Source organism: Hemiscyllium ocellatum, chromosome 8 (assembly GCF_020745735.1).
Source record: "Hemiscyllium ocellatum isolate sHemOce1 chromosome 8, sHemOce1.pat.X.cur, whole genome shotgun sequence".
In the NCBI taxonomy this organism is placed as follows: domain Eukaryota; kingdom Metazoa; phylum Chordata; class Chondrichthyes; order Orectolobiformes; family Hemiscylliidae; genus Hemiscyllium; species Hemiscyllium ocellatum.
Window position 1 is genome coordinate 30,346,057 of NC_083408.1, and position 21,030 is coordinate 30,367,086.

General features: G+C 38.6%; 1 protein-coding gene across 1 annotated transcript in view; it reads right to left on the reverse strand.

The window, feature by feature from the left end:
* Positions 1 to 21,030, reverse strand: part of rad51 (RAD51 recombinase) — an 86,223-nt gene that overhangs the window by 23,612 nt on the left and 41,581 nt on the right. Inside the window, exon 4 of the mRNA XM_060828312.1 lies at positions 18,390 to 18,507. Within this exon, the coding sequence (XP_060684295.1) occupies positions 18,390 to 18,507 (118 nt within the window). The remainder of the gene's footprint in view (positions 1 to 18,389; positions 18,508 to 21,030) is intronic.

Below are 21,030 nucleotides of genomic sequence, written 5' to 3' on the forward strand. Positions count from 1 at the left end.
ATTTCTGTTCCTACAACTGTCATTAAGAGTCACCATGGGTTGGAGACAAGAAAGATTTTTCTACTTGTGGGGGAGATCAGAACAAGGGGTCAAGGTTAAAATTAAACATCCAGGCCCTGCCATCACGAGTATGCCCTTGTTGCAGTATGTGGTACATCGTTGCTTTTTCCCAGCAAATTCCTGAGGCTTCTTCAAAACTTAAACTCCCAAAACCTAGAAGAACAAGTATAACCCACACAAGGAACATGATGTGCTCATGTTCTTCTTTAATTAACACATCCTCTTGACTTGGATATCGGATGGCCACTCCATTATCATTGAGTTTAAATTCTCCCCAGAAATGTCAACATCCCAAAGAGGTAAAATGCATGCATTTTCATAATTTAAAAAATCAGTCAATTTACCTACAGAAAATATCATATGACCAAGCATTCAGCACTTTCGGGGAGAGAATTTACATAGTCCAAAAGGTATAGCAGCAGGTACTTCCTGATTTCCATCCCAAATAGTTCTGCTGTAATTTCATAAGTCCTTGTGCTGAATTTCCCCACTAAAGAAAATAGCTTAATTGTATCTAACTTCATAAATCTGTATTGATCTAAACAAATTAATCACTTGAATATTGAAGTAAATATAAATAAAGTTTATTCAGTTTGTCCAGTTTAACCACTTAAACCCTCCTCTCATAGTGAATTTGTTTTGTAATGCTCCAAGGCCAATAAATCTTCCAACGTTGAATGCACTACGTCAGGAGTCCTGATGAATCACTGCTCACCTAAATCATTACTTCTCCATTATATTCTAGCATGTTAAGATAGACTAATGGAATATTAGACACGTTTTGTCATTATTGGTATCTTCAGGCCTAAAATTACATTGATAGGTATGTAAAACGTAACTGACAGAATAATTATGTGTAGAAAGGAGAATTTAATTTCTGTGGATTGCAAGGCATACGGTGCAAGGATCCGGCTACTGCTTTTACTGTTTAGGCGAAAATCACTTGTATATGGTTGTATAAAGTCTAAAGAGAACCCCGGTCAGTTTGTTTCATACCCTCCCACCCGCTTTCTAGAGGAGGGGATAAAGAAGTATTTCATTATTTCTACAAAAAAAATCTCATGGAACATACCCACTGCTATTACGTACCTTACTATTGCTCTTTCCTCTAATGAAATTGAACAAACTTTTTTTAAGGAAATTAAATTATAGTAATTCATCAAAGATGGTCAAGTAAATCACACGTGCAATACAGAAGACTCTATTACATAACTGCTGGAATTTAAAATTTATTTATTTATTCAATCAATTCATATAATGGTCTCAAATTGAAACTCAGTAATGACAGCATGATCGACTGTTTACAAAACTCCAATCTGGTTCAGTAATGTCCTTTAGGACTCCAGGAGACAACAATATCATTGATTTTTAAATGCCCTCAAAGCCATGTAGTTAGGAATTTGCATAATTGATACCATATTGGTCAATGATTTCAGTAAATCTCTCTGCACCAGCTCTTCAGCCGAGCATTCATCTCCTCTACCCTCCTATTCCTACCCTCACTAGCTTGTGACACAGGGAGTAATCCAGACATTACTACCTATGAGGATGTACTTTTTAAATTCCTGTCTAACTTCCTGCATTCTCTCTCAGAATCTCATCCTTTTCTCTTCCTACATCGTTAGCTCCAATGACCTCCTGCTGGTCCATCTCCCCTTGGAGAATATTCTGCACTGTCTGAAAAATGTGTTGCTGGAAAAGCGCAGCAGGTCGGGCAGCATCAAAGGAGCAGGAGAATCGATGTTTCGGGCATAAGCCCTTCTTGAAGAAGGGCTTATGCCCGAAACGTCGATTCTCCTGCTCCTTTGATGCTGCCTGACCTGCTGCACTTTTCCAACAACACATTTTTCAGCTCTGATCTCCAGCATCTGCAGTCCTCACTTTCTCCATTCTGCACTGTCTCCAAGGTATCCTTGATCCTGGCACCAGGGAGGCAATACACCATTCTGATGTCTCGTGTCAGCCGCAGAAACATTTGTCTTAATTTCTGACTAGACAGATCCTTAACACAATCAATAACTTGAGACCTGACATACCCCTTGTTACATTATAGCTAGTCTCTGTACTCGAAACCCGACTGTCAGTGCTACATTCTTCAGAGTGCATCGCCCCTTACATTTTCCAGAACAGTATACTTATTTTAGAGGAGGATAGCCACAGGAGACTCCTGCCTACTTGTCTTCCTCTCCTACTATTCCTGGAGGCAACCAATCTACCTGACTGTATCTTCAGTTTATCTCCCTCATTGCAACTGCCATTCATTATACCCCCTAGCTCCTGTAAATTCCTCACTGCCTCTAACTGCTGCTCCAACCTAACCTCTTTTTGTTTCCAAAGATCCAAAACAAAATCAACCAGTTCTCTAACAGTAACTACTCCTCCTAGAATTCAAGGATATCAGCTGCAACACTGAAAGTACCTCAAAAACGTAGAGTAGCCATTACACCCACAGGTTTTCCCATCTTCCATCTCGGATTACAGAATCCATGTGTTCTTCGTTTCTAAACTTTCATTAAAAGAGAAACAGCTTTTTTGACAGCATATTTGGTGTTTGATGAATAAACTAAAAAAGGTCAGAGGAACGCTAATGATGGTGAGTAAAACTGGTAGAGATTTGAGCAAGTGTGAGAGAGAAGAACATGCAAATAAAGAGAAAAAATATACAATGAGCAAATCAATGAGCCATTGTTTACTGCACTAATGAAAACAGAGAAGAAACTTTGAAGCTAAATTAGAACGCATTATAGATGTACACAACACCAGACTGTAAGAAAGATTTTGGAGATGTTCATGGCAAAAGCAACCAAGTTTTCAAATAAGCAATAAGGTGAGCAAAGAATTAGTGAAACCATGCTGGTGAGATGGATGCAGCTTCAATGCCCAAGAAGCAGAAAATAGGAGCAGAAGTAGACCATTCAGCCTTTCGTCTTGTTCTGCCATTCAACATGATCATGACTAATCATATAATTCAGTACTCTGTCCCCACTTTCGCCACATGCCATTTGATCCCCTTAGCCTTAAGAACTACAACCAACTCCTTCTTGAAAACATTCAGTCTTTTGGCCTCAACTGCCTTCTGTGGTTCCACAGGCTTTCTACTCTGAAGAAATTTCTCCTCATCTTAATGTTATATAGCCTATGCTATTTCATTAAACTGTGACCTCTGTCTAAAATGATTGAAATAACTGTAAGATCACACTGAACTAATCTTAGGCAAACTTAGAAACTCTATTAGTTGAATCTTTAAATGGCAAATATTTAAAAAGCACCTGTATGAACTCCAACAATTGTTCATTCCTGTCCAGCACAAAATTACAGCTGGGAAGATGGCCTGATCGTGGCTAACAATGGAAATTAGGGGTAGTATTCGATCCAAGGAAGGAGTATACAAGTTGGTCATAGGAGAAGCAGACCTGAGGATTGGCAGCAGTTTAGAATTCAGTAAAGGAGGACAAAGAGATAGGTTAACAAGGGAGAAACAGAGTACTGGAGTAAGGTTGCGGGTAACATACCTATAGAAGCATTTACAGTTTGTATGTGAAAAGAAAAAGATTAGTAAAGACAAATGTAGGTCCATTATAGTCAGGAACAGGAGAACTTAAAGGGAAACAAAGAGATGGCAGACTAACTAAATTAATACTTAGGTTCCATCTTCACAAATGAGGATACAAATCATATCTCAGAACTTTGGAACACAAGGTCTAGCGAGAGGGCGGAACTGAAGAAGATTAGTATAAGAAGGTAAATGACGTTGGGGAATTAATGGCAAAAAAAGCCAATAAATCCCTATGACCCAAGAATCTATATCAGAGATGACTTTAAAGAAGTGGCCAGAGAAATAGTTGATGCGTTGGTGATTATCTTTCAAGATTCTGTAGACTCTGGAAACGTTCCCATGAATTGCAGAGCAACTAACGTAACCCCATTAGTTGAGAAAAGAGAGAGTGAGAAAATTGATTTTTTGACTAGTTAGCCTGGCATTGATTGTGGGGAAATGCTAGGATCCAGTATAAAATATTTAATAGCAGAGCACTTAGAAAGCAGTGACAGGATTGGACAGCATCAGCATGTATTTACAAAAGGGAAATCATACTGGCAAACCCACTGAAATACTTTCAAGAGTATAACGCTGAGCCAATGAATGTGATTTGTTTTGACTTGCAGAAGGCTTTTGATAAGATTGAGAAGGTGATGTTCTACAGACCTGGGTTTGAATTCCGCTTCAGCAGATGTGAAATTAAAATTCAATAAAGATCTGAAGTTGAAATGAATGATGACCACGAAATCATTGTTGATTATCTGGTATTCTAATATGCTTTAGAGAATGAACTGCCATTGTTAGCTGATATAGACTACGTATGATTCCATAACATTGTGATTGACTCTCTTAACTACCTGGATGTCGGTTCACTCGATGAGCTGGAAGGTTCACTTTCAGACGTTTCATCACCATACTAGGTAACATCTTCAGTGAGTCTCCAGATGAAGCAGTGCTGGTGTTTCCTACTTTCCATTTATACGTTTGGGTTTCCTTGGGTTGGTGATGTCATTTCACATGGTGATCTCATTTTCTGCTCTTTTTTCAGGGGAAAAACAGGAAATGACATCACCATAGGAAATACCATTACCATTGGGCAGCACGGTGGCTCAGTGGTTAGCACTGCTGCCTCACAGCTCCAGAGACCCGGGTTCAATTCCTACCTCAGGCAACTGTCTGTGTGGAGTTTGCACATTCTCCCAGTGTATGCATGGGTTTCCTCTGGGTGCTCTGGTTTCCCCCCACAGTCCAAAGACTGTGCAGGCTAGGTGAATTGGCCATGCTAACTTGCCCATAGTGTTAGGTGAAGGGGTAAATGTAGGGGAATGGGTCTGGGTGGGTTGCACTTCAACGGGTCGGTGTGGACTTGTTGGGCCGAAGGGCTTGTTTCCACACTGTAAGTAATCTAATCTAAATGACATTACCAAACCAAGGAAACCGCAACATATAAATGGAAAGCAGGAAACATCAGTAGTGCTTCATCCAGAGGCTCACTGAAGAGGTTACCTAGTGTGGTACTGAAAAGTCTGAAAGTGAACCTTCCACCTCAGTGAGCAAACCTACATCCAAAACCTCAATCTGTGCTACAAAACTCCTCAAAATTCTCTTAGCTACACTTACAAAAAGAATGAGGGAGGATCTCAAAGAAACTTGCAAAATTAGAACAGGACGAGACAGGAGAAGTGCAGGAATGATATTCCCCCTGCAAACTAGTCAGTGACATCCACATGAGCTGAAATTGTGTTGCTGGAAAAGCGCAGTAGGTCAGGCAGCATCCAAGAAGCAGGAGAATTGACGTTTCTCCTGCTCCTTGGATGCTGCCTGACCTGCTGCGCTTTTCCAGCAACACATTTTCAGCTCATGCGGATGTCACTGACGAGATTAACAGTTATTGCTAATCCATGATTGCCTTAGAGCAATGGCAGTGAGATGCCTTGGTGAACCCCTGCAGTTATTGGGGTGTCACGATGCCCAGAGTACTGTCACAGAAGGTTCCAGGATTTTCTAGTGAAGGAGCAATGTCATATCTTCAACTCAGGATGATGTGTGTCTTGGAGGGGAACTTGTAGTTAGTTAGATTCCCGTGCATCTACTGTAGTGTCTTTCCACATGGCAGCAGTCATGGGTTAGGAAGCTGGTGTCAGAGGAACAACTGTTTTTTGCATTCTTATGAATTAAAAGGTTCAAAAGGCATTGTACAACATTTTAAAGTAAAACAGTATAAAAGCAAAGTTACCAGTAATAAAGTACTGATTCTCAGTAATGTGTATTGAATGATATAAATGTACTTTCCTCAGTCTTCTTAAAAATACTGATCTTTTATAGTGGCATTGCTTCATAGCACCAACGACTTTGCAGCATTTTGACTAATGATTTTTCATACGAACATTAGACAGTATGCTCTTGCACAAGAACATAAAACAGGATGAACCTGCTCTGACATTCAATATACAGATGGCTGATCATCTACCATTTTCCCACCAAAACTCTCTATCTTTTGTTTCTTAAGAGACCAAACATTTCTCTTAGCCTTGAATATCCTCAACACTGGAGCACTGACAACTTTTGTGAAGGCAATTCCAGGGATTCTGGGTGAAGGTTACTTCCTCATCTCAGTCCTAAATAATCAACCTTTTATCCTAAAATTAGTGCCCCACATCAGTTTCCCCAGTCAGGAAAAAAAAACTCTCAATATCTACGACGTTACATTCTTCTAGAATCTAGTATGTTTTACTGCATTAATGAAAACAGAGAAGAAACTTTGGAGATTATAGAGACCCTATTTCATTACACGAAAATCTTGTCACCACAGGAATTGATCTCGTGAACCTTTTTTGTAATGTTGTCAAGGCATTGGGTCCTGGAGTTGTAGCAAGATTTTCTTACATTTGTACTCCAACCCCATTGCAATTAAAACCAACATGGCAATCACTTCCCAACTGTTTACTGCAGTCCCACTGCATGTTCCTTGCACAAGTAACCCAAACTTCACCAAACAATAAGTCAGAAGTTTCACACCTTGTAAAAAATAATTTGCACTCTACTCCTAGCACCAAAAAGAATAATCATAAAGTTCTCACATTATACCCCATCTGTCATCCTGTTGCTCACTCACCAGGCCTATCCATAGTTCTTTGCAATCTCTTAGAGAGAAAGACTTCTCAACCTATTCAAGGTGATGAGGGGCACAACGTTTTGAACAAAAGCATTAAGCTGGTTTGTCAAATGTAGTCCCACTATTTCTGTGGTGAGCTTGGGCTAATGCTAGCAGCTCATGGGTCTGCACCAGAAAACAATAGAAGTGAGTTAGGGTGTCGCAGTGACTGATGTATTGGAATTGATGCAGCAAAGCTGCTCTACCAATAAAAATAAAGTCCTTCTCAGGCACGCTTTGCCCTCAGCAGCAGTTGCACTGCTGACACAAAGACTGGGCAATCAACAGACAGGCAGCCACATAACTGGCCTCCCCCTGCAAAATTCATGCTAAGAGGCATGCTGCAGCACGAGAAAGGTCCTACTTCACGAAAAGTTTTAAAAGTCAAGAAGATACAATCCCTCCTGTCCACCTCACAGCTCATAATCCAAAATACTTTGTTTTTATTTCAGATGTCCAGCATCCAAAATGCTGGAGAAATTCAGCAGATCTAGTGGCATCTGTGGAAAGAGAAACAGAATGAAAACTCCGAGTTCAACATGATTTCTTCAGAACATTGTGTTCGCCCTATGTTGGTTTCTAAACCATTCCTCTGTGGGCTACAAATGTTGGACTAAGTCTTCCAAGCCTTGGCACCACACAGAAAACCAAATATTGGCTGCAGATAACAGGATCTATTCCTCTATGATGTTTCCTAACTTTACCATATTCCCAATTTAATTCCCTTACTTAAATGGCCTCTGACATTGTAGAGCTCTGGTCATTTTGCCCATCCACCCTAAAGTGCTTATGCCTATTCACATTTGCAAGTATCTCACACAAGTATCTCACAGTCATGCTAATTATACTAAAGTTTGGTTGCCTGCCTAACACTAATATTTGGAAGATCAATTATACTTGGAGTGGGAAAGGAAGAACTTAGTTGTAGCAGTTTGCATTAAAAAAAATCAATACTAAAAAGGCTAAACTATGAATTATGTGCCGCTTAAGGCTCTGCAGCTCGTCTAAGCAGACGTTCATACAGGTATAGTTTTCAAAAGAAGTTAATAAAAAAAACAGATTCAACTTCATCCAGCCAACTAAGACTGAAGGTTACTGTAGGCTTCCAACGCTGTCCTGAATAAGATCAGCTAACTCAGCACATGTCGTGATCAAACTTGTTGCTTTGTGAATTGTAACATTTAGTACATTGGGTCGTGCCTGAATATAACTTTGAAGCCCTGAGTGAAAAAAAATCACACAACACCAGGTTTCAACCACCTGATGAAGAAGCAGTGCTCCAAAAGCCAGTGCTTCCAAATAAACCTGTTGGACTATAACCTGATGTTGCGATTTTTAGCTTTACCTACCACAGTCCAACATCATGCTCCTGCACATCATTACTTTAATACCCTGAGTAACTACGTATTTATTTAAGACTAAATATGTCTAAAACAAAAAAAAGAGCTTCTTCTCAAATTAGTACCAGTGTGGTGTCCTGAAAAGAAATATTGGTTTCAATAGTGCACAATAAATCTGCCTTTGTAATTAGGTTTGGCTTAAACCGCAGTGATTTTTTAAAAAAAAGTCTTCATTCATTCTTAAGTTGCAAGACGCTGAAAATTAGATGTCTATTTCTGAAGACAAACTAAGCATGGAATTTAGAATAAACTTTCCTCCTGCCAAGAGTGCAATCCAGCAAAAAACAAAAAGTCCCTCAGATGCCTGAAAAAACTACTTACATACTGTGAGCCTCTAATCACAAATTTTAAAATTTCTCCCACTTTGATGTTAAAACCCACACTTATGTATGAAAACTGGGTGCCTTTTAGAAGCCACACTGGTTTTGTTATGCTTTCTTTCGTGCGTTCTTTCTGCGAGTATATGGATGTGACAACATTATTGAAGATTTGTTGTTGTAAACAGGCTGCAAGAAATCCTATGTTGCAAATTAAACAAAAACATGATCTGATGTGCTATGCCTCACTGGAGTAGGGCTCTGGAAATCAAGTTCCACTATTCCCAGAATATAACAAAAGTTAAAGATTTTAAAGAGAATGAAGAATTGCCCAATTTACTGGTCTTTTAGGTCCAGGTTGACATTCAGCACAGACTTGCTGTCTGCAATTGTCGAGAATTAATATTTACGACAATAAGACATTCTAGCTACATGTAAACAATAATGAACAGTTGGCATCTATTTAAAATTCTAACTCCTCAAATTGTTCCTGACACACACAGGGAAATAACAATTGGCTGAGGGGAAGATTAGGAATGTAGTTCAGTGGTTCCTGTTCACAGAATCTGCTAAGATGATTCTTGTGCTGATCAGAATGCTGCTTTCTCGGTCTTTATTCTCCAGATCCTTTCACAGGTTTGCAGGCGGCACAGGATGGCTGGTTTACATTTATTAAAAGTCCCTGACTTATTAATTAAAAGTTGCAGCTTACAGCAACTACTGAAGGAAGAATACATTTCTTTTCTGTAAGCTTGAAGTAGTGTTTACTGCAGAGAACAGAGGATTCCTAAACGAGTGGAAATCTGATGGTTTCTTGCAATCTTGTTCAGTCCCATGCTGTTCAGCTACCTGAGAACTAATCAGATTTTGGCAGGTAGAGGCCTCTGCCATCAATAAATGGTCACTATACCACAGACCAATCAGATAATTGATGCCAATTGAAGCTGCGTACATTCATGGCTTCAGCATGTCTGCACATTCCTCCACTACTGATTGAATTTGCAACTGTGTAAATAGTTCCTCCCAATGAGTGTCAGGATACTTGCTTTCAAAAACATGTAGTAATCCTTCAGCAATCCTTTGTTTATCAAACAGTTCTTTTCCCAATCCATCAGCAACATAAACATATATGAAAATGAAAAGACAATCTTTACAACTTAGCTATAAAGTATTATTTATTTATATATATAAATCTATACATATATTCCACCACACAAGTGTCAATCAGTGATCATCTCCAAAGAGAGAAAATCCAACCATTTCTACTTGCCATTCAATGACATTACCATTACTGAATCCCCCACTATTAATATCCTAGGAGTTGTCACCGACAAGAAACTGAACTGGAATGGCCATATTAACACTGTGGCTACAAGAGCAAGTCAGAGGCTGGGAAATCTGCAGCAAGTCACTCACTCCTGACTCGCCCAATCCTGTCCACCATCTACAATATAAAGTCAGCGGTGTGATAGAATATTCTCACTTACCTGCATGAGTGCAGCTCCAACAACTTTCAAATTTTGACACCATCCAGGATCAAGCAACAACTTAACTGACCGATATACGCCCTTAGACATTCACTCACTGCCCCCCACCCCCAGCACACAGTCTAAAAGCTGCACCGTAGAAACTTGCTAAGGCTCCTTTCAAACCTTCCAAATCCACAATCTCTTAACACCTCGAAGGATAAGAGCAGCAGCTGCAAATGAACATTACCTATACGCCAAACTAATAGAGAACTACACCATGCTTCCTTCAATTATCGAGTTAAAATCCTTCCTAATAGCATGGTCAGTGTACCTACACCTGATGGACTTCAACAGCTCAAGGCAACAGTTCACCACCAGCTCAATGGCCATGAGGTTGGGCAATAAATGGTAGCCCTGCCAGCCCATAACCTGCGAACAAATAAATAAAAATATTACAATAATACTTGCATCTTCATTCAAAACTTCACAACTGGTACCCCAATTCAGTTTGCTTTTAACTACTACACTATTACATATTGCTATCAATTACAACAAGCTGTTAGATTTTATTTGATTCTAAGGAACTGCCTTCTGTAAGTTAGTAATTAGTATTGCATGTGTGCAATGAGACCCAGATGTACAAACCAATAGGAATGTTTTAATTTTTAAGTCTTCTGAATGTGAACATGTACAAGCCTTAAAAGGCACAACATAAATCACTCTGAATATGGGAATTAAACAAGAAAAGCTTCACATACTAAAGGTTTTAGTGACATGTGTAGTCCATCATGGCCAACAGCACAAGTGATATACAATAGTGTAGCTATCACACTCCCCCATCAAAATTTTGCAAGAAGCAGTTTGTGGAGGGCCCAACAAACTAATAAAGGGGCAAAAACAATTTTGTAATTGCTATGCGTTTTCCATAACCTGAGGATATCCTGAAGCAATTTACAATGAAAGAGGAGCAATGTAAAGGATACTGCAGCCAATTTACACAGACCAAAGTCTCAAAAACAATATGATGTTGACCAGATAATCTGTTTCCAAATTGACCTTAATTGAGGTACGAACATTGGTCAGGTCTTTTCAAGTAATGCCATGGGATTTTTGACCATAAACTGAGGACCCATTGGCTCTCTTAAGTTAACATGTCATTTGAAATACAGTATCTTCAACAGTTCAGCACTCCCTTGGTGCCTGTTCACATCTTGGGTTGCAAGTTTCTAGAATGATATTTCAATCTGTAACCTTTGGATGTAGAAGTAACAGTCAAACATTACACTATTAGGTAACAGTCCTTGTAAACTACTGAAACCTATCAACAGTAACTTATAAGTGCATATTTACAGTTATGAAAAAGCTTTCTGGCACTAGCTTCTTTCCATATTATTCTCCCACTCATAAGTGTGTGCCACTTCCTTCTGTGACATTACAGACTAATACAATTAATGCTTTTAGTGTCTTAGTCTAACATACACCATCATACTACAGATTTAACCACATCTTCAACCTTCCAAGTCTAATAGGGAGAGGTGATGGGATAACTTTTCCTTACCTCTCAGATGAATGCAACAAAATACAGGGAGATCCCATCCTAGGAGGGTGTAATTTTAAAGATCCACATACAAACAATTCCTGTACATAAGAACAGCTACTTCATATTATCCTGCATTGTGTTCTGACCAGCACAGAAATCAACTTGCAACCAGAACTTGTTCACAATCTGGGGGCTGCCTGTATAATTTTTCAGAGAGAATGCTTTCAACTTTGAGTGTTGTGACTTTAAAGAATAAACATAAAACAGGGTAAGTTTAAATCAAAAGAAAAGATAAAAGTTTATCCACACAAAACCAAAAACGTAAAAGCAATGAAGATATCCTTTAAACATACATACATGCAAATACAGACTTGAAACAATGAGTTCTGGAGATAATGCATGCATCGAGGTTATTAACAGCGTCATATTTACTAACATCATGCCATACTCTGAACTTCACACTAGTTTAAAATTGGATGGAAAAAACTGGGAAAATTGGCTGCCTAAGATCACCTGGCATAAGGCTTCTACAGATTGATACCTTGCATTTCTCAACAGGGAACAAAAGGAATATTCCAGTCTGATGTACATCAATATCTGTCACGGAAGCCAGTCAAAAAGAGTATTATCACATTGAATTGATCATTCAAAAACAATGACTTTATTTCAACCCCACCGCTTCTTCCTGCTTTTTGGTCCCTGCTTATTTATTTTTGCATCTTTTTAAGGGAGCACTCATTTGTCACTGACTGAAACTCGAAGAAATTATAAATTACTATCACAGTCAAGTTAAATGCTAAATTTAAAACTTGATTTTATTAAAATTTCGTCACATAACAAATCCCCAAAGTTAAACATCCAACAGAAACTGTTCTTATTTATCTCTTCGAGTTCTTTACCTGAAGTCATGTCTGACCCACAGTGCAACAACTTAGACCAGGAGCAGGCAAGTAGGCAGGTTCTGAATATGGGAGAAAGTGAGGACTGCAGGTGCTGGAGATCAGAGCTGAAAATGTGTTGCTAGAAAAGCGCAGGTCAGGCAGCATCCATGGAGCAGGAGAAGAAGGGCCCATGCCCAAAACGTTGATTCTCCTGCTCCTTGGATGCTGCCTGACCTGCTGTGCTTTTCCAGCAACACATTTTCAGGTTCTGAATATACCTCAACTTGAACAGAGATCAAACCTCACTATTGGCAACAACCTGATCATTATCTAGTCCTGTGAGCCAAATACATGTCAATATGTATTTTGTAGCCTGAAATTATCGACAACCACATTAGAGTCTCCAATTTCTTCCTGCCATGTCATCAGTGAAGAATCTCTCTTCCTCTTAACACACTGTGGTTCATGACTTTTAGAAGGAATTATAAGGCGATACCCATTTGGCCATTTTATGAAACATCTCCCATGGCTTTAAGTGCTGCTGTTTGACTTCAATCCGCAGAGGCAGGGACCCTACCACTGCAGCACAAGACCTCTAGACTACTGTAAGGGATCACATGTTTTGAACTGTGTTTTTGTCAGAAGATTGCATTTGCCAAAGCTACAGGATTGAGGTTTCATGTCTCCCTGGTTATCCTGCCATTAGCAACTCATTGGAAGTTTGGAGAATAGAATATCAGTTATAAAATTTAAGTTATAAATATTCTTCAGAGCTTACTGGAAGCTGTTCAGTGCCCGGTGTCTTCAGAAACTGAGCAAGATACAATCCCATATCACGTGATATTACAAATTGTGCAAACCTTTTAAGTGAACCATTTAAGTACATCATTTTTTCCTTCAGATTTATCAATTAAATATGTCTGGTTGCCTGTCTGAAAGAGTATGGGGGCTAGAATAAAAGAAGATTGGGTTTAAATCACAGACAGTAATTAGATTACTTTGTTGTTTAACTCTGCTCTACTTAATCAACTGAATTTTCAATAAAGTGCTAATTCTTTTGTTTAAGCTTAATGTCTAATATGGGCTATACACAGTTCTGTATTGAATATTTTAAAAGCCTGATTTGGAACCAGTGGAGCAATTTTAAAAAGGTCACAGTGTTTTAATTTTACAAAGTTGCAAATACACAGAGATAGGGATGCTGATTTGAAAACCGTGCTGCATATTTCTAACTGGACAGGATTATGTTGCTTTTGGAGCCCTGAGATTGTTACATCATCAAGATAGGGTGCCACTATGAATTTTGATCTAAGAAAAGAACTGCCTGATGACAGCCCTCTGATTAAAGCAGTGCAGTCATAAACAAAGTCAGCAAAGAAAAAAAATCTGTCCCTTCTCTCTATGCAAGCAAAAATATAAAATATGCCAAAGAACTTAAAAGAAATGATTCTATTAGAAGAGAAGATCTTGGAGCATCTAATCAAAGAACGGCTGTCTTGCCTCAGACAACAGCTTGTCACCATCATTAAACTCAAAAGAACTGAGAGAAAGAACTCTTAACCTAATGGGCTAGACTTATGGTCTTCAGAATTTTGTCTTCACTGTTCATAATTTTCCAACTTCTGTCTTTTGTCTGTCTTATCCATGAATGAATGTGCACACTTGGGATTTCAAAACTGTATTGTTTAAGGCACACTTTTTCTATCCCTTGTTAAATAAATGACCATATTTAACAATAAAATCTTTTGTATTTATTGAAATGACAAAATTTGGTATGAATTGTCTTTGTCTTGATTGGCAAAGCATAAAGGTTATGGGTCACCTTGGAGGTTTAATTATTTCCACATTAGTGACACCTTGCACAACAGTACAGCTCAGTTGTCAGTGCATTCTTCCTGGTTAAGTTATAGCATTAGCTGTAGGAACTCTGTCTGCTGTCTTTACTCTTATTACCTTCTGATCAACAAAAATATAGCATTCTCAGATTTAAAACTAATAACTAATTTAGTATCAAATATCCCCAGCAGAATTCTATGGCCTTTAGCGTGCAACAGTGTGGCGATTTCAGTTCAAAAAGACCTACCTCTAATTATTAGACAATGCCCGTAACTAACAGAACTAGTTTCTGAAGAAGGGTCATTTCATCTGAATTGTTAACTCGGATTTCTCTCTACAGATGCTGCCAGACCTGTTGAGTTTTTCTAGCAATTTCTGTTATTGTTTCTGGTTTCCAGCATCTGCAGTTCTTTTGGTTTGTTTTAGAAATAGTTTTCCTCTATCTATTTCCCATAGTATCCTGAAATATTTGATCAAGTGACTCATGTTGTACATTTTGAATACAACACAAGTTTAAAAAAAAGTATAGGGCTGATACTGGAAATTTGAACTAAAAGCAAAAATACCTGAAATATTCAGCAGTTCAAGCACCATTTATAGTGAGAGACAAAAAAAAACCCAGCAGATGCTGGAATCCAAGGTAGACAAGCAGGAGGTTGAAGAATACAGCAAGTCAGGAGGTGGAGAAGTCAATATTTCAGGTGTAACCCTTCTTCAGGACTGGCAAAGAACTTCTTCAATGTGGGCATCCTTTGAAGAGACTTCACAGTGGTACAAACTAAGTTACAGATAAAAAAGAAACTGCAAATGCTGGAATTCAAAGTAGAAAAGCAGGAGGCAGGAAGAACCCTTGAAGGGTGACACTCAACATGTTGACTTCTCAACCGCCTGATACCGCCTGGCTTGCTGTGTTCTTCCAGCCTCATGTTTGTCTACCAAACACTATTTATGGCAAGAAACACAGAATTAATATTGCAGGTCAGTGACCTTCCATAACATTTTTAATATTTCAATATCCTTTGTTATTATCCTGTTTTGTTGTTAATTCTCCTTGTCGTTTAACTCGGAGTTCAGCAATTATTTCACTGAATTCACATTAAAGCCAATATATCCTTCCAGAGACATGAAGCAATGATTGGTAATTGTAACCAGTGTATCTAACTAAGGCATTTTTGGTTGAAGGATGACTTGAGGGTTCTTGTAGCACAGTGGCATTGCCCCTACTTCTGGTATAGGAAGCCCAAGTTCAACTCTCATCTGCTCCAGAGACGTGTAATAAAATCCTTGAATAGGGTGATTAGAAAATATCCAGTCTTTTAGAGATAAAGATTAGCATCGGAATGGTTTTATTTTCTGTGCCTTTATATGTTATTGTATTCATGTATATATTATACCTAAATCTCTTTAGACATTTCAGGCCTTTTCATCATTTGGAAGACACCTTGCTTCCTGTTAAGGTCCAAAATGGATAATCTCATATCTGCCAATACAAGTCAACAAACCAGACATGGTACGGGAATAGGACTTGCATTGGCATGTTAGGACACAGGCCACTTTTTGGATGACCTCAAGTTTATGAAGGCGAGAACATGAAAGATCAGTGCATTGGAACAGTCACAAAGGCAGATGAACTGAGCTGAGTGAAGTTGAGGGATGATAATTGTCTTCATGTATGTTCGAGCCAAAGGCAGGTCCTTGGCTTACAGTAATCTTTCTATGGATCTCCATGTAGTGCCACTTCTTTCATTTGCCAAATCCTTCGTTCAATTTCTAAGCCATCCAGCTTCAATTTTATCTTCCTTCTTCTATTTCTTTGAACGCTATTCTTCATAATGCCTCTTGCAATGTGTCCGAACCAGTCTCTCTGTATTTTCCTAATTATATTCCAACAAATTTCTTTGTACATTCACTCCCCATCCCCACCCCCACCAAGAGCTTTTGCTACTTTTTAAGTCCAGCAGATTCTTTGAAACCAATATTTTGAAAAGGTCTTTACCAAGTTGGTCTCCCCCTTTCAGAAAGCCCATGTCTCACAAATCAAGCTCTCGACAAGTCACTTTTTCAGTTGTTCATTCAGCTTTCCAGTTCACAACTATCACTTTTAATCAAATATGATTTTTTCCATTGTTCTCCTTGTTCTTATTTCTTTGTTGTGCCTTCTACCTGCAAATCTTATGATTCCTTCTAATTCTTTTTCTTTTCATAGCTGCATATTTCTTGGTGATTTTGAGATATATTGGTTTTGCCGTCATTCGCTTCCCCCCCCCCTCCAAGGTATCATCGCTGTATTAGCTTTTGTAGTCTTCCTTCTGTGCTTGCTACAAGTGCTTATCATCCGTAATTCTAACCGATATTATGATACACCTGCTCATCATAACACCAGAGTATGACTCTTCAAGTTATCACTGCCTTTGCACAGGCAATGAACATTTCTAATTTTGAAGGCACCAACCTCCTTTTCCAATTAGACAAAGTTTTATCCCATTTTTGCTGTGACCCATGTACAGAGTCATTCTAAGTCATCCATCTCCCCAGTCTACCCCAATGTATTTCAGCACGTTAACAGCTAAATTCAGTCAACCTGATGAAATGCTTTCTCAAAATCTACAAAACAAGCACATATAGATCGTTCTGATATAACACATTTTGCCAACACACATCGGTTATAACGCAATTGATGGATTGTGGACGCTGTTTGAATAGTATGAACCTTCCGCTGAACACGTACAGCGATCTGCTACAGCATGATTTTGTATAGGGTGAGGTTTCAGAGGAACACAACTGTCACATCGCAGCAAAACAACCTTCAGTTCCTGTCCAAACCCCTGATCAAATATCACTCATTAATCTCATCATGCCAACTGCTTTACTCGCTTCCTCCTCGAAATCCAAACTGGTCATCTCTGATGTAGTTGTGTGCCTTCCTAACAAATTTGTTATAACCTCCAAAACAACTTTCGATGCATTGGACTAATTCTATAAAAGTTAGGACATCAAGATGCCTTTGACTTTTAGCGATGATCATTACTGTCTGTATGAAGTCCTTTGACTATTTGCTTGATAGTAAATATTTTAGCACAGTTTAGTAAACATTGAGGTTAAGTTCACTTCCATGTTTTAAATCAACAAGCAATTATACAAAGGTGGAAACTGAGGATCTCACATGGCATGAGTGTGAAGTTGGAAGTTCATCTCATGATCAAGTGAAACACCAAATTTGCAAACAGACTTGCTCATTTGCAGATCGTTGCCCAGGAGAGACTAGAATCGATTCCTGAGGAACAGATTTTGGAGTGGTAATTGAAAGTCATGGCATCAGTTCGCATAATATTTAAATGGAGGAAATATCTGCTCATCCAAATAGGATTTTAATAAGCTGCCTGATAATTTACCAATAGTGAAGGAGATGAGAGAGGTGTTGGTAAGATAGAACTGGGTGTTGCCAACATACTTTGAAAATTATACCAAGACTTCAGATAGTGTTGTTAAGGGGCAGTTTGTAAATGAAAAATAGGAGGGGGGCCAAGAATTGAATCTTTGGACACTAAGTGGTAATAGTACACAAACAGGAATGTGGACTGCAAGAGATAAGGAAATGATTAAAGAACAGTTTATCATTAACAGTAACAATATGGATAATGAGACAAGCTGAAGAGTTGGTTGCAGACATACGCAAGAAAGCTTACACGGAAGGAGAGATGGGAGTGGGGTGGAAGGAAGATAGTAAACTCAGGGAAGGAAACATTAGAAGCTGAAAGGAGGCTGAAATTGGAGAACGGTGAGAAGTTGCCAATGCAGAGAGAGGGAAAGAAAACAGAGACAATACGTGAGAAGTTTGGAGTGACGCTTGGCTGCATAGTACACTCCAAAAACTTTAAATGAGAGGCAGAACTCTAGAACAAGGTTAAAGAAGGAATTCCCAGGAGAAATTGTAACAGTTTGATCTGAACAAAATGGCAGAAGATATAATCAGGTAGGGATACTTCATTAAAGGGTAAAATATTGTTATGCTATGATACGCATGCACCGTTAAGGGAGCACCCCTTTAAACAACTTGTCAGACTCCACTTCAATTATCCATTTCAACAGGGGTGTGGTGCATTAGTCCCAGTTTTCCATAAAAAGGTACACAGGACAGAAATGAGGTCTTTCCCTTTACGATCACAAGCTTCTGAATAAAATTATAATTTATACCTTGTAGAAGTTTATCAAGTTCTTTCGATCCTGTTGTGACCTGAATGATTTCTGAGCGCCTCTGGTGGAACTCTGTAGCTGTAGTAAAGCCCATTGGCACAAGTTTAGCTGCTTCAGCCTATAAATAAACAAAGATGTAACAGCGCAACAGCTATGCAATATGCAAAGACAATGAAATTTAGCCTCAAAGGTAACAACAAAATGTTAATTAAAACTATGCATTTCCTTTCTAAATACAAATGCCCTGTATTCTGCCAACTCTGCCAACCTCATTAAATGTTACTTGACAATGGCACATTTAAGATTATTAAATCCAGGAACAAGAATTGTATTTTCAAGTTCTCAGGAGCTCAATATTGGCATCTGATAAAATATTCTTTCTGGAAATAATTTCCTGCCCTTCGATGTACTTAGCCCACTTCATTTATGTCAATGTACATTTACAAAACATGCTAGCGTCAGAACAATTTGTCACTGATCTCAAACAAGAATTTATTTATTTTCAAGAGCTGTCAGTTTGGGACACATCATGTTCTTTGGTCTGCTGCCAACTAGAGGTTTGCTATGCTCATGATCTTAAAAACATTTCCAAGTATCAGAATTGTTCATTTTCGTGTTCACAATGCATTTTGGATCAAAGACAAATATCACAAAAACTGAATTCAACAGCAAACTCTTAAGAGGAACAAAACTTATTTTGTAGAGAGAAAACAATTTAATACAGAACCATTAATAATTCTCAGAATGACTTTAAAGTTTATGTTACATTTGTATTTTATTAGTATTTTATTATTTTAAATTCAGAAAGGTTTCTGAAACAGTTACAATATGAAAAACAAATTAAATGGAGCAACTGTGATGTCAGTAAAGGCTAATGCGAGATTTAATGAAGGTATTCAAAATGATGAGGAATTTTGATAGAGTACATAAGCAAGAAACTATTTCTACCAACAGGAAGAGTGTTAATCAGAGGACACTAATTGAAAGTGATCAGCAAAAGAGCAATAGGGGAAATTCTACTTTTTTAAAAAAAAATTAGCTGGTGTTATGATTGGGAATGCTCTGCCCGAAAGGACAATGGAAGCAAAATCAATAACGACTAACAAAAAGGATATCAAATACTTCTTCCGTGGAACAAAATTTAAAGGCTACAGGAAATGGGAACTGTACTAATTTGGATGGCACTAGCACAATGAGCTGAATTACCTGATTTTATGTTAGACAGTTCATCCAAGTTTAAAAACCAGTTATATATTCCAGTTATTTCTACATGAATAGTCATCTAATTCCAACAAAGGAGAAAAACTATGGATCTGCTTAGTTTCTCAGGATTATTTTTTAAAAATCGTGCCAGAGACCCAGGTTCAATTCCCGCCTCAGGCGACTGACTGTGTGGAGTTTGCACATTCTCCCTGTGTCTGCGTGGGTTTCCTCTGGGTGCTCCGGTTTCCTCCCACAGTCAAAAAATGTACGGGTTAGGTGAATTGGCCATACTAAATTGCCCGTAGTGTGCGGTGAAGGGGTAAATGTAGGGGAATGGGTCTGGGTGGGTTGCACTTCGGTGGGTCGGTGTGGACTTGTTGGGCTGAAGGGCCTGTTTCCACACTGTAAATAATCTAATCTAATCCCTTGAAAACTGGTGGAAAACTAAGGAGTGCCTGGCTCACTTTTAGTCAAAACAATCTTGCAAGTCATCCAAGCTGTCCCTTTGTGTTCTTCCTAAGCTGTATTTCTCCAAAAATGAATGGGCAAATTTCCTCTTATGTCTATTAAAAGGAAGGGATGTTGCTCTATGCTTTTTGGGCAGCAGTGGCTCAGTGGTTAGCACTGCTGCCTCACAGTGCCAAGGAGCCGGGTTTGATTTCAGCCTCGGGCAACTCTGTGTGTGTTGTCCCGTTCCCGCCTCAGTTGAAGCAAAACGCTCAGAGAGACAGTATGGTTTTACCTCCTCCATCTTTATTCCAGGCCCTTGAGGGAGAGAAAACGATTGCCCATGTGCAGAGAGACATGAGTTCAAGGTCTTTTTTGGAACAGCAGGTTCTTTATGTTATATCATCACTTACACATCCAGACAGAGCAACATACATATTAATTGGGTGACTGATACAAACAGTGAATGCCAATAGTAAAGATTAAGCCATCTGCAGCCACACAACGAATGTTCTTAACCTAGTTAACTAGCTTCACATAATACTTTTCATCTTGTTAACTGACCTTACATACTGAATTCTTCCAATATTGTTAAATAGCTCTACATAATGAATGTTTTTTCCACCTTGTTAACCCATTACCCTTGCCTCCAGCACCCCATTATTAAGTACAAGTTCTTATCTTATCTGAGCCATGCTCAGCTGAACCTCTTGTTTAACAAAACTCAAAATCCAATTCTTTGCCTACCTGCTCATACCCTATACACATTCTCATTCCCTCCTTTTATCATTTCATGATAACCAATGGCATTATCAGCTTTCATAAGACTCTGACAGCCAGTATTTAAGCAAGTTATTAATACACAACATGCAGTGATTGTAATAACAAAAATTAATAGTCTTTTACAGCAAATAGAATTTGAAGAATCCTCCCACGTGGAAAAAAATTCACTAGTAAAGTTCTTAAATCCACATCCTTAGTGACCATTCCA